General features: G+C 49.6%; 1 protein-coding gene and 1 long non-coding RNA gene across 8 annotated transcripts in view; one reads left to right on the plus strand and one right to left on the minus strand.

The window, feature by feature from the left end:
- Nucleotides 1–558: 558 nt before the first annotated feature.
- The window catches only part of LOC104143548 (uncharacterized), a 48,211-nt gene continuing 34,174 nt past the window's right edge, over nt 559–14,595 (minus strand). For 4 of the 6 annotated variants that reach the window (XR_011142869.1, XR_011142868.1, XR_011142864.1 and 1 more), the window contains 5 exons: nt 13,703–13,826; nt 12,899–13,096; nt 11,564–11,717; nt 1,206–1,322; nt 700–935 (listed from right to left, as the gene is read on the minus strand). This is a non-coding gene — a long non-coding RNA (uncharacterized lncRNA). Of the gene's footprint in view, nt 936–1,109; nt 1,323–11,563; nt 11,718–12,898; nt 13,097–13,702; nt 13,827–14,595 lie in introns of all 6 variants that reach the window. The other 2 variants (XR_011142865.1, XR_011142866.1) reach the window with 2 other exon arrangements.
- On the plus strand, nt 10,798–14,133 carry LOC104143549 (enhancer of split mgamma protein). 2 transcript variants are annotated; one of them, XM_068954565.1, is made up of 4 exons: nt 10,798–11,226; nt 11,809–11,904; nt 12,038–12,116; nt 12,928–14,131. In XM_068954565.1, exons 1-4 carry the CDS (start codon nt 10,918–10,920, stop codon nt 13,371–13,373), a joined length of 930 nt encoding a protein of 309 aa, XP_068810666.1. In that variant the 5' UTR covers nt 10,798–10,917; the 3' UTR covers nt 13,374–14,131. The 2 variants fall into 2 exon arrangements, with proteins under 2 accessions (XP_068810666.1, XP_009672401.2); XM_009674106.2 differs by having other exon boundaries at nt 10,904–11,226; nt 12,041–12,116; nt 12,928–14,133.

A 14,595-nucleotide genomic window follows, 5' to 3' on the forward strand; every position in this document is an offset into this window, starting at 1 on the left:
ACCATGACTGGCACGAGATTAGGGCTGTGGGGTTTGCTGCTCTGCGGGATTTGGTCTGCTTTGGGGCTGAGCTGACAGGGAAGCTGCTGCACTTCAGCTGGAAGCCGAGATCTGTGCTGTGGCCCTCCAGCAAACGCGCGTGGACAACTTCCACGAGCCTCTCGCAAGCTTCTCTGCGCTCTTCCTCCTCCTCCTCCTCTCCCGAGCAAACGCTGCCTGCCAAAGGAGGGAGGCGCGCTGCGTTCCTACCTTTTCCCACCTTCACGTTCAGGCGCTTGAGTGGGCAGCCCTGATTTTGGGAAGTGCTGAGCCCCCTGTTCCCCCAGCTCAGCGTGATTCAGCTGGGTACCTCTGAGAAGGAGCTCATGTACGTAGGTGGCTAACTCAGATCTAAGGCTAAATTTATATCTCTGAAAAAAATCTTAAATAGGCAGGTGTGTGAGAGAGTAGTTCCCTGTATGTGTGTACAGCCACCCACACAAACCAGGGAAAGGGAAGACACAGAAACAGACCACCACCTTCAAAACACAAAAAACACCCTTCCAATCAGCCGCTTGGATAGTTCCCATGTTTCTCTTGTTTCTTAAAGGAACAAACCAAGGGCAGAACACCTAACAGTAAAAATAAACAAGAAAGTAAAATTGTGACGATGGGTTTGTTTGTTTTTTTTTTTCCAAAAACCACCTCATTTTTACATGCCTCATGATGGAGAGGCTGAAAGTGGTGCAAGCTCTGTTTTCCCCCTTCACAGACTGGCTCTTGAAGCATCACACAGCTTTCCGCAGCAGCCCAACAGCTCTGTCTTCTCCCTGCTTCCTCACCCCAGGAGGGTCTGTCTTCTTCCATCTAGTGTCACAAGAGCTGGCAGGGTGCCCGAGACCCTCGGGTTTCCCCAGAGTGATAAGAAATCCTCATCCCTATAAAAAGACAGTCTCCTAGATAATATTTGGAAAAGAAAAAAAAAAATTAAAGAAATTAAAGACGGGAGAGATAAGGCTAAAACCAAACAGTGTTTCTAAAATACAATGTTTATAAAACAACGGTATAAGAATTGTCCTTGCTTTTTGCTTTAATAGATATTTTAAAAAAAAGAGAGATAGAGAAATTACTTTAAAGAGCAGGATGTGATTTTATGCACAATCCAGGCTGGATGTGGCTTGCAAAGTCCGAAGATCCTGCGGCTCGTGCCCTCCCATCCTAATCGCCTGTGTACTCTGCTGTCCCCAGAAGCCAGCTGAGCTGCACCAAGAGCGAAGTGACAAGTGTGTTAAAAAATGAACCAAGTGTTTCATCACTTCTTCCGGATGCTGCAATTTCAGCCTCTGCAGAACCAAAAACAAGTAGCATATTAGAATCACTGTTTATAAGCACATTGCCTTCCTGGCCATCTTTTTGCACCCTGCGAGAGAAGCCTGCCTGCACAAGGCCGGGGACAATGCATTGGCACGAACGTTGCAAGTTCCTCTTCCTGCAAAGAATTAACGATGACCAGCCTCGTTGCTTCATTCATGCTGACAACATATTTTGTGTCAAGGGGTCAGGACGTGGCGTCAGCACATGTATACACACGTACTATAAAAAGAAAGCTGCTGTTGGCACGTGGCCGAGTCAGGATGAAAGCTGAGTTTACTCATAGTCACTGAAGAGATATTTGTCTCACAAAGGTGAAACTTACCCCAGCTCCTTCTGAGCAATGGAGAAGCCAAGAAGGAACAGGCGGTACGGGATGTGCAAAGGCTGCATATGGGGTGCTGTTCTCCCGTTTCACCAGGGTTTGGGGAGGCAGGCACAGATGCAGAAGTTGCTGTGAAAGCGAAGCTTACTGAATAAACTATTTGCTGCATTATAGATGAGGCATGTTATCAGGTGACACCTGGTAACATTACACACACACAGAGTGTGACAAAGCCCAGAGCTGCCCTCTTGAAAGAAACAAATCCTGGGACGCCCATCGAGGAAAGCTCAGGAACTGCTCAGAGCACTCCCTCAAAAGCTCGCTTTTTTTCTTCATCAAGCTTTGCTCACTTCCTCCTTCACCATCGCTCCAGCACAGACAAGAAGTTAAAGCTTTGCCAGCATGTCACCACCCACACAGCTTATCAGATTTTTTTCTTCCTATAGCTCACTCTTGGCCTGAGATCCCATGTTGCAACCAGCAGCTTTCTGGCTGAGAAGTAGATAAGACTTCCTCCAGGGCCCAGGAGCTAACTGCTAACTGGCTAGACAGGTGACACGTTGAGCAATGGCAGGAACATCAGCGGATCCTTAACACAAAGGCTAGAGGGGTGCAGGTGAAAGAAAAGTTGAAAACTACTCAGCTAGTACCGTACTGATAATTATTTCCTATACCAAGAGCCCACTCATGAAGCTGCTACAACCAACTCATGCTGAGGAACTAAAGCAAGCACTAGCACGTTTTGGAGTACTCCTTTGGAAAGGAGCTGGATTCAGAGATGTCATTAGTCCATTACCTCCAGGGAATGGCATTTCCAGGAGATGTCCAATACCACTTGTGATCAAAGTGCTACATGTAGCATCATCCTATGCCACGGATGTCCTCTTTCTCCATATGCAAATGTCATTTGAGTAGCTGAGCTTCCAGCTGTGCTCCTGCCCCTATCTATACCATGGAAACTGGGCAAGACATTGCTCTGAGATGCGACCCCTCGAGCATGGACAGCAAAGATGGTTGTGAGGACATGAACTCTCAGTCTTCATTGGATGTGACAACAAGGCTTAGGAGAACGTGTAAGCAAGGTCACTTCCAAAACAGAGGCCAGAAAGACAACGAGGATACCAAGCAGGGCAATCTGCCTGGGAGCCCTTCTTTTCATAGCCTATTTCCCAGTTGTCTTTCCTTCAGTCTCAACAGCACCATAGCACGTGGTCTGCTGTTCAGTCTGTCCCAGGTCTGTTGGAGGCAGACATGAGCTCATCCAAATTCTTTCCCCCCAGCCAAAAATATGACTGCACAGAAGGAAGGACAGCTAAGGAAAGGCAAGGTAGTGGTTTTGTGATAACAGAGGGGGCAGCATTCAGCTCCTGGATTCCTTCCTCCTCTTTCTCTCCACACAACTCTCTCCTAGCCACTTACCTTCACAAAACCTTCTCACCTCCCACCCATGTGCCAAAATCGGTGACCTGGTACACATGGTGTCACCCCACATCTGTCTAGGTCAGCTCCAAGTCAGCCCAGGACCGTAGGAGGAGGTGGAGTCTTGTGGAGGAACATTTTTTGGAGTAAACATGCAGGCACATGAACATGCCGATAACTAGCCAGGCACCCGCAAGGCACGAGCCAGCAGACACCGTTAACCCCTCGTGGTCTGACCTGCTCTGTCACACTATTTTGTTTACAACGGACTTTTAAGTCTATCTTCAGGGGACGTAAAGCCTCTCTTGAAGCAAAGACGGCACTTGACTGCATGGTGAAGGCAGGGCGCCCTGTGGGGCTTCCCAGCAGAGACAAGTCTGCTGGCACAGCACCTCACAGAGAAGCTCCTGGCAGGGCTGGCACCCCAGTTCACCTGCTGTGGCTCCCCTCCGCTTCCCTAAACGAGGCCCGTCTCTGCTATCCAGTCACGTGCATCAACGCCACGTCCCCCCACAAGGCCGGCGCACGGAGGGGTGCCCCCGCCACCGGCCTCTCCCCAGCAAGCCATCGTCTGCAGGCAGCGAGCCTCTCTGCTGCCCCCAGCACGCACGTCACGGGGGCTCTGACGCCTCAGCGGGCAGGACCGGCCCTGCTCCGTCCACCCTGCGGCGTTCGGGGCCATGCTGGGGGCCTGGGCTGGCTCAGGGGCCCGGCTCAGCCGCTGGGTGCTCAGAAGCGCGCTTAAGCAATGGGCAGTATTTGCCAGCTCACTTTGGCAGCCGCAGGAGATGGAGAGCAGGCCTCAGGTCTGCACATAGCGCCCCGGCCTCTGCCCCGAAACTCTCGCGAGAGCAGGAACCTTTCCCTCTGCTTTGGGAAAGCTGCCTGCCACTGAAGCCACAAAACGCCTGCCACGCTTGGCACGGCACAGGTAGGCGGCAGCCCGCCAGCCGTGCAAGCCACCGCCGGCAGGGCTTCCAGTGCGCTTCCCCACATCCTCCTCGCAGCGCCCAGCTGCTGGTCTGCGGAGGTGCAGGCCTCCAGGCACCTCAGATCGCCTTCCCCTCGCAGGCCTTCTCCTGTTTGTCTCCTTCAGGCAGATTACCCTCTCCAGCCCAGTCCCACCCAAAGGGCTCAGTCCACAAAACCAGCAGCGACAACCGTTGACCTCATTCAGGGACTTGCCCAAGGTGACTCCGATGGTGCTGCCAGATCCCCTGCCCAGCACTCCTTTGCCCAGTCTTGGCTGGTGCCTCCTGCCCCTGGGCTGTGCTCTCAGGTGGCTGTCATTACAAAATGAAATGGCTGCAGATGCTCTCCTGCACACCTCAAGCACAGAGAAATTATCCCAATCTGCCCAGTTACCCCAGCGTGGCCAGGGTGCGGGACGCATGATCCTTGGGAGGACCCTGCCGCACCAATTTGAGAGGTGATACTGTGGATACAACTTACTGAACGGAGGTCAATCAGGAAACGTAACCCTGTTCCCCTCTGGGACGATCTGGCAGTGAGTAATCACCAAGCAGCACCAGTTTACATACCTCTGCCCTGGGAGTCATCCTACCTGCCCAGACACTGACTGTACCCCTCCCGAGCCGGCAGGTCCAGTCACCTCACTGGCATCTACCGCTCTCCTTCACATCCTTCTTCCACTGCAACACTTTGAAGGTAAACCACCCCTCGGGCGACACCGGACTTCAGTACGGACTGCTTGTGATTTACAGCCATTGGAAAACCGACAGGTTTAAACCTTTTAATAAAGGGATTTAACCCTCATTTTTAAACCTCAGCTTTGAACCAGAACTAAACGTCTGAACCCCTCCCCGGACTAAAAACCTTTTAGTTATTTTGGCAACCTCTTTAAATAAAGAGCCTCTGCCTGATGTTCGCTTGCTTACAGCAACACAAAACTGGAGCCTACCCACCAGGGAGGGAACGCAGGGTCCAGAAGGTGCTCTGAGGTGCACGTCACAGCTAACTCGTTCTCCATGCCCCAAACAGCAGCTACCCCAGCCATGGCCTCCAAGCTGCCAGCCCTCCAATCCCGCAGCTAATGCTTCTTTCCTGGGGCAGAACCCGCACTTTGCTTCTCACTTCACAAATATCTGCATCATCGCATGCTCTGAGAACAGAAGCAGTTTAATGAAAGCAGACCCAATAAAAATCAAACAGAAGCAGCAACCTCGCCCATCGCTGCCCCATCCGCCTGCCTGACAGCCTGCCCACCAGCACCTCCTGCGGGCCAGGGACTCGCGCGCGCTCGCTCCTGCCAACAGCGAGCTCTCTTCCATCGCTTTATCATCTGCTTGTGAGGGGAGAGGGCACTTTACCTAGCGCAGATATGCACCCAACGGCAGCATAGCAAGGAGCCAAAATTTCTTCCTTCAGAGTCAGGTAACATCCTCAGGATGTTGGGTCCCACCGCACAGGCACGCCTTCAAAGGGAGGACGCCGGGTACGTGCCCAGCTGCTGGCCACCACGGAGCTCACGGCCTGCAGCACCAGCTCATTCCATCACTCTTAAATCCGCTGCAAAGCAACCCTTTCACTCTTGTGTGAGCCCAACGACCAAGAAGCCACGCTGGCGGGCTGCGCTCAGGCACATTTAACAATTCTGATTTACGGGTGTGTTTACTGCCTTGGCAGATTTTATGCTCTAAAACAGAATAAGCCTTGTGCCGTGCAGATGTAACTCACCACCTGCGCCTCCCCGTCAGCCTGCCACAGTTTAACTCTTCACTGCTTTGCACAAGGCAGCCCTGTTTCTAGCCTACTAGTGAATTTACATCAGGAGGCTGAAACACCTACTAAAATAGCCTGGATTTGATCTCTCCTTCCTAAAAGGTAAATCCAGCAGGGAATTCCAGAGCAGCCACCTGGGAACAGGCCAGAAGGAACTAATAAGAACGATCAAAGACCTGTAAAACACGTGGTCTGCACAGAAAGATGGGGAAAATATGGCTGTTCAATCTGGAAAGGAAGTGGGGACACTTGATAACAGTTTTCAAATATTTTAGAGGCTGGTGCAAAGAAGTATCTTTTTCACATCCATGACAGACAGGGCAAGAAATAACAGACCTATATCAGCACAGGTTGAGGTTATGCCAATCTCTCTCCTCTGTAGCAAATACACAGCACAAATATAGACCCCAAAAGACAGAATGGGAGCCCATCAAGCATCACTTTCTCTTTCTCTAGTCTCCTAGGGACTAAATATGTTTGAGAAATGAGAGAAAACCAAATCACTTAATTTTGGAGTAATCACAGTAATGTTAAGTACTTGACAACTTTCACACCTGAGAGCACCAAGGAAGAGAAGTTGAGGGTAACACTTTCAAACAAGGGTATCTAAAGCCAGGCCCCTACACTCTTAGCCTAAACTGCAGACCGAATGAGATACGATTGACGTTTAGCACCTCCAGAGAGGAGGTCTTTGGACGAAGCAATGTGTCCAACAGCACAGACAGTGGAGGCCAGGATTAGGAGTCAGTCCTCCCTGTACTGCAGGCTGGGAACGTATCCTTCCTCAGCCGCAGACAAACTCAGCTCCTTCCACTCTGCAAATGCTCCGCTGGGCCACTGGTTCCCCCAAACCGGACTGCACAAGTGCCACCAGCACTCTGCGAGCCTGCTCCTGGCTTCAGTCTTCACTGATCGCTTTTGCATCCAGTCCTTTTCAGACATCAGAGGTGTCCCACGTCAGTGCCGATTGCTGCTGGGCATCTGCCTGACGCAGCTTGGCCAACACAGGAGCTGCAGGAATTGAACAGAAACCAGCCCCATACAACACCAAGAAAAGCTGCTACTAGGTACAAAAAAAAGTCAGAGTAAAGTACTGGATACAGGTGCTCCGTGGCCTCTGCTCAACTCTACGCCTTAAAGGTCATCTCAAAACGAGCCAGAAAAGGTTGATTACTGAGACTACTGCAAACTTCAGCCACCTGGACTCTAATATATGCAGCTACTTGACACATGAGAGCAACTCTTGCTTTTTCTCCCGCTCCTCCAGCTCGCCCAAGGCCTAAGCCTAACACTCCCATGTCTGCCTTTCAGCAAGAACTTGCTTGTACCTGAACAGAACCTGCAAAAACACTTCCAGAAGCAGCTCCACAGGGAGCAAGGTGTGAGCACGGGGCAGCGACTGCGCAGGAGGAGCCGTGGTGGGTCCATAGGCGACCTGCAGGTCCTGGCCTGCAGGCACTGCGCTAAGCACTGCTGCGCTCCAGTGGTGACACCCGGCTTCACGCCTTGTCCCAGGCACGGAAATTTGCTCTGCAATTAGACCCATTTAAGACGGGAGGCACCTTACTGTGGATTTCCACCACTCAGAGCCCGCTCTGAAAAAGAGAAAAAGCGGGAGGGAAAAGGGAAAGGGTTAAGCCCCCTCCCTTGTGTGGCTCATAGGGTTGCTGTCCATTTCTCTGCTGGTTATTAGATTGTTCACGGCTCTCAGGTTTGTTTGAATAAGCTCTTTTGTTCTATAGAGTTTTCCCACGTCCCTTCCCTCGCTAGGCAGTCGCGTGTCCCAAGTCAAAGAGGAGCTGTGGCCACGAATTCCTAAAGAAACTTTTTTCAGAGCAAGACATCTGCGTTGGAGGGAATCTGCCAACATCTGCCACACTTTTCCCATTTTCAAGACCCTTTCTTTCCCTCTTAAAAAGTGCAGGAACAGATGTTAAAAGTTGTTTTCTTTCTACAGGGTGTGAAATGTAGGCAAATAGCAAAAAAGAAAACTCCAAGCAGCACTGACCCCTTTCTCTTTCTTTTTTTTGGAAAGCCCAGGGGAAAAAAAAGGAGGCTTTGTTTACTAAGGAGAATCCCCTTTTCAGTAAAACCTGGCAGTGCGCAATGTGAAAATAAAGCGGGAATTTGCAAAATGCTTCCTTTAATGCTATGTGGTCATTTGCATTTGCCTGTTTCGTCCACACAATCCCGAGCACAGATGTCATGTTTCCCCCTGAAAGGGACGGCGACCCTACAGCCTGCACACCACCCGTGCTCCGAAAATAAAGGGCTTTGCCCTGAATGAGAGGTGTAAAATAACTGTTTACAGCAAAAGCTGCTCCTCTTTTTCACCCAAAAGCTGTCTTACAAACGAACCTTGAAATGCGCTCACCGAGAGCAAAAGCCAGAGGAGAAGCAAGACCAGTACAAGCAATGGGCCCCTCGGAGTCTCTCGCACCCCTCTGAGGTTCGGGGCTGCGCTGCCGCGGGCGAGCGGGGCGGCAGCAAGGGCCAGCAGGAGCTGCTCCCGCCCGCCCAGCCCAACCCCTCACCTCTAAAAACACCCTGCGTGCTTCTTTTGCGAAACCCATGGATCCCTTTGCTTGAGGGCCTCAGAGGAAGGCAGGTCACACAGGGTCAAGGCTGAGGGCAGGAGGCACCATGGAGAGGGAGGGAGAGTCGTGAAAGGAGCTGCGCGGGAACATGCAACCTACAGCTTCTTACTCCGCTGCTGCCTTTGCTCTCGACCCCCCCCTCAGTACAGAGAGCAGCTCTGCAGAGGAAACCTCTGGGTGACCTTCCTGCATCTCCCTTCTTCTCCCGGGAGCCCCAGTGGGCAGTCAGAAACGTGCATATAAGAGCCTGGTGTTTCCACTCAGCAACATCTCTCGAGACAATAAAACTAGAAGGCAGATTAAAGCAGAAGCAAGTCCAGGCCAAGGAAAAAAAGGGAGGACAAGAAATCAGGTGCCACCACCGGAGAGACCGTTCCAGTGGTGCTGGGGCTGGTGATCCCCTGGGCCACAAACAGAGGGGACACACAGAGCACCCCAGACCCATGTCCAGCCGAGAAGCACTAGACCGAGGACCCCCTTGAAGGAGGACAGATGAGTATGTGGGAGAACGCCTGCTCCCTTCTGATACGTTTTTCAGAGCTTTTAGGCAATTCTGTGTTTGTTGACACCCCTGCAATGCCCAGCTGGGACAGGAGCCCAGGTGGCCTTGGGCTTCCCCTTGCTGCTCTGACCACCTTGGGAACATGCCTCTCTCCACAGAAGGTAATGGTGTTGCGAGGAGCAATTTCTCCTCTTCCCCACCAGCCAAGCTAAACCCTGGCTAGAAGCAGTGCAGCCAGGTCATAGGCAGAAGCAGGAGTCTCCAGGCCTTAAACACACCAGAAAATTCCCCAGACCCAGGAATGAACGTTTCCCCTCTGTGCCCAAGCCCTGTGCTACCGACTCACAAGTCGGAGCCCCATCTCAACCCATTGGGCTACCTTCTCGTGTCCCAGCTGCTGCAGTCATGTGGTTACATGGATGTCTCAGCCACATGTTTTCTAAAGACAGGCAAGCTTCTAATTCTCATACTGGGTTGGAAAAAACTCGAGAAAACAAAGGACTCTCGAATTTTGAGCACTCCGAGTTGACAGAACTGAAGGGCTCTCACACAGGTCAGCAGAAGACCTTTTCATTTTCTATTCAGGGGACATACCTGACATAACACCCCTACCCCCTTGCTGCATCACCTTTACCAATTCTCCTTTTGCAGAGCAACAAACACACAAGCCCATCTCAGGCTCTCGCTCATGGGCCTTGGCCAGGGAGGGTGCTCCTAACACTGGGCAATTGCATCCAGTCTCTGCATTCGGCTGACAGACAACCTCTGCCTGTAAGATATCACGTCTGGGGACACGTTTTCATTACAAGCACAGGCCACAGTGCATACAGACATGCGATAAATGTTTGCATTTACATACATACAAACATACGCCCACACGGTGTTTAAGCAAGGGACACAATGTCCTGCCTTTTATTCCGGAGGTACATCACCACTCACAGCAGAAGGGGTGGAGTAAGGCTTCTGCAGCTGCAGAGTTATGCTGGGTGATGGGAAATCCCAACAGCAGACTGGGGCAGCTTTTGGTTCTTCTGAACCACTGCAGCTTCTTCCTGTCCATTTAAATAAGGTGACACATTCAACACCAGTGTAAAGGGCTTCATCCGCGTAACTCCACAGGACGCTGCCAAATCCTGCTCATTAGCAAAGCAACTGTCAGAAAGCAAAAGCACAGTCATATTCCCCCTTAAAAACCAAATAGAAGTGAGGAAGCATAAAAGTACATTCTCATCCTGTGCCAAGTCTCCTGTAAAGGCCCATGTGCTATTGCACTAGCATTTCAGAGGATAAAAAACAAACAAGAACACTCCTGCTCCCCAAAACTATGCAAGAATCCTGTTGATAGAAGGGGGGAAAAAATAAACATTTGTGCAAAAATCCCATAGAAGTAACAGGATTGAATTCACCTGTAGGTTTGTTTGCATCTGAAATTGTCTGTAATTTTCATATGCAAGTCTAAACAGCAGTTAAAAAAAACTAAGAGTTGCATGCATCTAGAGCCTGCAAAACACAACTCAGACTCTCAAGAGGTAAATTAAGTCCCACAGCATTTTCCCTAGAGGATTTCTGTGGTGGAAACAACGTTTCTATAGGTGCCTGCTGCCAACAGTTTTTAACCGATCATCATTACCTTGTAATAATAATTCCTGGGAGCAGGAACTAGTAGCTCCTGTACTGTTATTAAACTAAAGGCTGCTCTTGGCTTCAAAGATTTAAAACGACTGAGGCTCAGGTTAGTAGGTAAAAAGAGGCATTGGCTCAAGGAGATAAAGGGGGGGAGAAAAAAAAAAAAGCATAGAAGACGTTTTCCCAGGTGTAACTCAACTGGTTCCCAGCTATTGTTTTCCTCCCTGGGAATCTGTGCAAATTGAGCAAGGAGCCATGCAAGCTGCTCAGAGCGCGCCCATTTTGCTTCCTTCACAAAAGATCCCTACAAAGCAAAGCTTTGGAGGCTGGACATCTGTCGCCGTTTGGGGGGGCCGATGCGGTCATTGAAAAGAAGCAGTGACCTGTCAGCTTTGATTGATGGCCACAAACCTCTGGGCTCGACCCCTCGTGTGGGAAAAGGGGTCCAGCCAAGGAAAGCCCCCTTTCACATGCTAATTCGGGGTTATAAATACAGCAGCGAGAAGCAAAGCGCCCACGAGGAAAGGGAGCAAGCCGGTGCCCAAGTGCCTCCTTTCCGCCGCCTGCCTCCCAGCATTTCGGAGCCGACAGCCTGGATTACAATGACGGCCGCAGCCACGGCCAGCGGCGGGCAGAGACTCTCCAGCACCAAAGAGGAAAGGAAGGTAGGTGCCGCTCCGTGCCAGCTCACCCCGCCACGGCCACGCGTGCGGAGCGCGAACCCCATAACGCAGGTGCCCGTACCGAGCACTTTTAACGATACAGCGCTGCAACCACAGGCAGTGCTGCTAGGAAAGAGAAGCGGAGCAATTTTTTCCTTCTCATTATAAAGATGTTTTCTCTGCACGTAACCCATGTGGGTGGGTTCCTTCCCCCCCCCCCCCGCTTCCTTTCTGTCTTAGAAAGCTGCCTCGCTTCTGGTTTGAGATGGGGAAACTCTGATTAACGTGAGTTGAAGTGAAATAATTAAGACCTAATATGATCTAAAGACCAAGGTATTACCGGAGTTGGAGATGGGGGGTTCTCCATCCTGCTTCGATAGCTGTTGCCCCGCACCACTTTCACTTGGAGGATGTGGCTTTTCAGGGTGAAACTAGACCCAAGGCCTCATTCTGCCTCAGTGAAGCCAGCACGGTTCACTTCTGCCCTCACTGAGCTGTAGTGGAGAGAGAAGAAAAATAAATAAAAATAAAAATCATCTCTGCACTTCTTCCTCCCTCCCTCCCCTTCCACCATCTCCCTGCCAGTTAAGGAAACCTCTCATTGAGCGGAAGCGAAGGGAAAGGATTAACAACTGTTTAGATCAGCTGAAGGAGACTGTTGTTGGTGCATTTCATCTGGATGTAAGTGTTCATTTTTACACACCTTTCCGTCCTTTGCCTGGTGGGGGATTCCCCCCCCCCACGCCTTTTCAGAAATTCAGCACTGCACCGCGCACTTCATTGTCTCTCAACTACTGACTTCTTCCTTTATTAGCAGTCTAAACTTGAGAAAGCAGACATCCTCGAAATGACAGTAAAGCATCTTCAGAACATCCAAAACAGCAAGCTCATGGGTGAGTGCGTCTCTCCTCCAGCCCCTTCTGGGTAACTCAGGGTCGAGGCAGCAGGGTCCCCGGGGAGCAGAAGCCCGCTGCATTTTTAATCCAGCGGCAGTTTGGCAAAAGCGTCTTTCAAACCTGTTGACTGGGTTTTGCTTTCACCACTAGATGGGGAGATGGAGCTGAACACTTTTTTTAACCCACAGAAGTTTTTCTTCCAGTGCCAGTTTCTCCTTTTGTTCTAGCTTTGCAGTGCTCGGTCAGTAAGCAGCCCCATCGGCTGCCTGGCTGGGCAGCTCGCTGCCTGCGAGACCTTCCTCCTGAACCTTGCAAGCGATTAACACTGTAATAAAGCCCAGTTGAACTAAATAAAGATGAAATCAGTGGAGGAATCAAACTACCTTCTCCAGGAGCCAGTAACAGGGCCTTACATAATGATTTTTTCAGTCTCTCCAAGTTATTTATTTATTTATTTATTTTTCACAAAAGGGCCCAGAGGTTACCCTGTGATATTCCTGCTCTGCTGGGAAGCTCTACCGGGCCATCTGAGCCCTGACCTCTGCTTCGGCCACGGCCCCAAGACCGTTCTCATTTGCATCAATTGTGCAGAGTTTTTGTCTCACCCTGAGATAGGGCACTGACCTGCCACAGACCCCACAGAAAGTTTTCAACAATAAGCCAGGATAGCTTTCTCCACTAAGTCACCCAGGAGTAGCCCATGGGGGGACAATGCACACAGGACCCTGTTGAGTGTTTTTTTTAAGAGAAAAAGCACTGTGCAGCTTTTACCAACTCACCAACTCCAGTTATCTCTCGTTCAATACAGCTGACTCCAAAGTGGGCCTTGAAGCCCAGCAGAGATACAGCACTGGATATATTCAGTGCATGCACGAGGTTCACAACCTTCTCCTCACCTGCGAGTGGATGGACAAGACTCTTGGTGCACGATTATTAAACCACCTGCTGAAATCCTTACCCAGGTCTGGTGAAGACACCTGCAAAATAGCATTAAGGTCTTCGAGCCCATCTCAGCAGCCTGTCTTGACACCAAAATCCCCACCGAGCCCTAAGGGGAACCCTCCCAGCAGAAACCCATCTCAGGAGCACTTCTACCTTGTGGAGAACAAACAGGCACTGAAAAATCCATTCCAGCTGCCATCACTGTCCGTTTTCAGCCAGGTAGATGCTGTGCCTCCCAGACAGGTCCTGCAGCCAAATTTTTCCCATAACAACCCTAGTATGGGGTCATTAGATATGTGGAGACCATGGTAAAATGTGCTTTAAAATGTTTCTCCTAATGTTAGACACTCTTATGTATGTATCTTATAGATATGTCTCTTTAACACACTTGAGGGGCAAGTCTGTTCCTGTAGGTGTATTAAAGACCAGGGTACTTCATGCCGAAGTAAACCTATGTGTAGCCTGCATTGTAGAAGGCTGCTATTATTTTGTATTTATTTAATACATCTAAATTATTATATAGAATCCTCTCACACTCTTTAGCATATATTAATTTTCTTGTCCCATGTTCTTAAAATAATTAGCCTCTTATGAATAAAAATGAGACAAGGAGAAACGACCCTCTTTTGCATCAAGCTTACCTCTCAGATCTCACATAAGCAGCTGGGATTACTTTGTTGGATAGAGGAGAAAAAAGCCAATCTTACTTTTATTATTATTCTTGTTCAACCGTAGGAGATTTCAGTTCTAATTCCTGTAAGAATGCTGCAACGATTAGAAGGAAGAGAGAAAAGGAGAGACTCTGTTTAGACATTTTAGGTTGTGCAGATATATTCAGTGTTCTCTGTACTGCTCACTCTAGCCACGCAACTGTTCCTAACCACCCAAACACGTCGGCATTACTGTTAAAATAGTGAGCTAGGTGTAGAGATATATGCTACATATAGTTACATTTAGAGATTTTTTTCGTTTACTTAACTAAAAATTCTAAATAATCTTTTGGAAGATTACAAGTGATTTTTTTCCCAACCTTGACCTGTCTACTCTGAATAAACAATACTTGGGGAATCTGCTTTTGTTTTCTTCTTTCACAAACGGTTGTTCCTTAGCAGTTGAAAGAAATCGTTCATTTTTTGCTCCCGATGCTTTGTAGGAAAAGCAGCACTGACCCATACACAAAGAATCACCTGGATCATGGTAACACTTCAAATTTGGAAAGAAGCCAGAAGTTGGGCTTATCAACCCGGACAACTAACTTTAGGTTTTACCTGTAAGGGAATCACAGACAGAACCTAAAGACCAGAAGGTGAAATTCCCTGCAAATTGTACCAACAAGACTGGGACAAATCTGCTCAACTTGTTGGCAACATCTGGTCACAGTTTTTCAACTCAAAGGCAGTTAAGAGTTCTTCACGGTTAAAAGAAAAGAGCAATGCTCCCTTAAACAAACACTCTGCATACTAATTAACAAGCCCCCAGTTCAGAAGGACTAATTATGCAGCGTGATCTATTTGATGATGTGTTGAAAGAGTGA

The sequence above is a fragment of the Struthio camelus genome, chromosome 9, assembly GCF_040807025.1.
Source record: "Struthio camelus isolate bStrCam1 chromosome 9, bStrCam1.hap1, whole genome shotgun sequence".
NCBI classification, from domain to species: domain Eukaryota; kingdom Metazoa; phylum Chordata; class Aves; order Struthioniformes; family Struthionidae; genus Struthio; species Struthio camelus.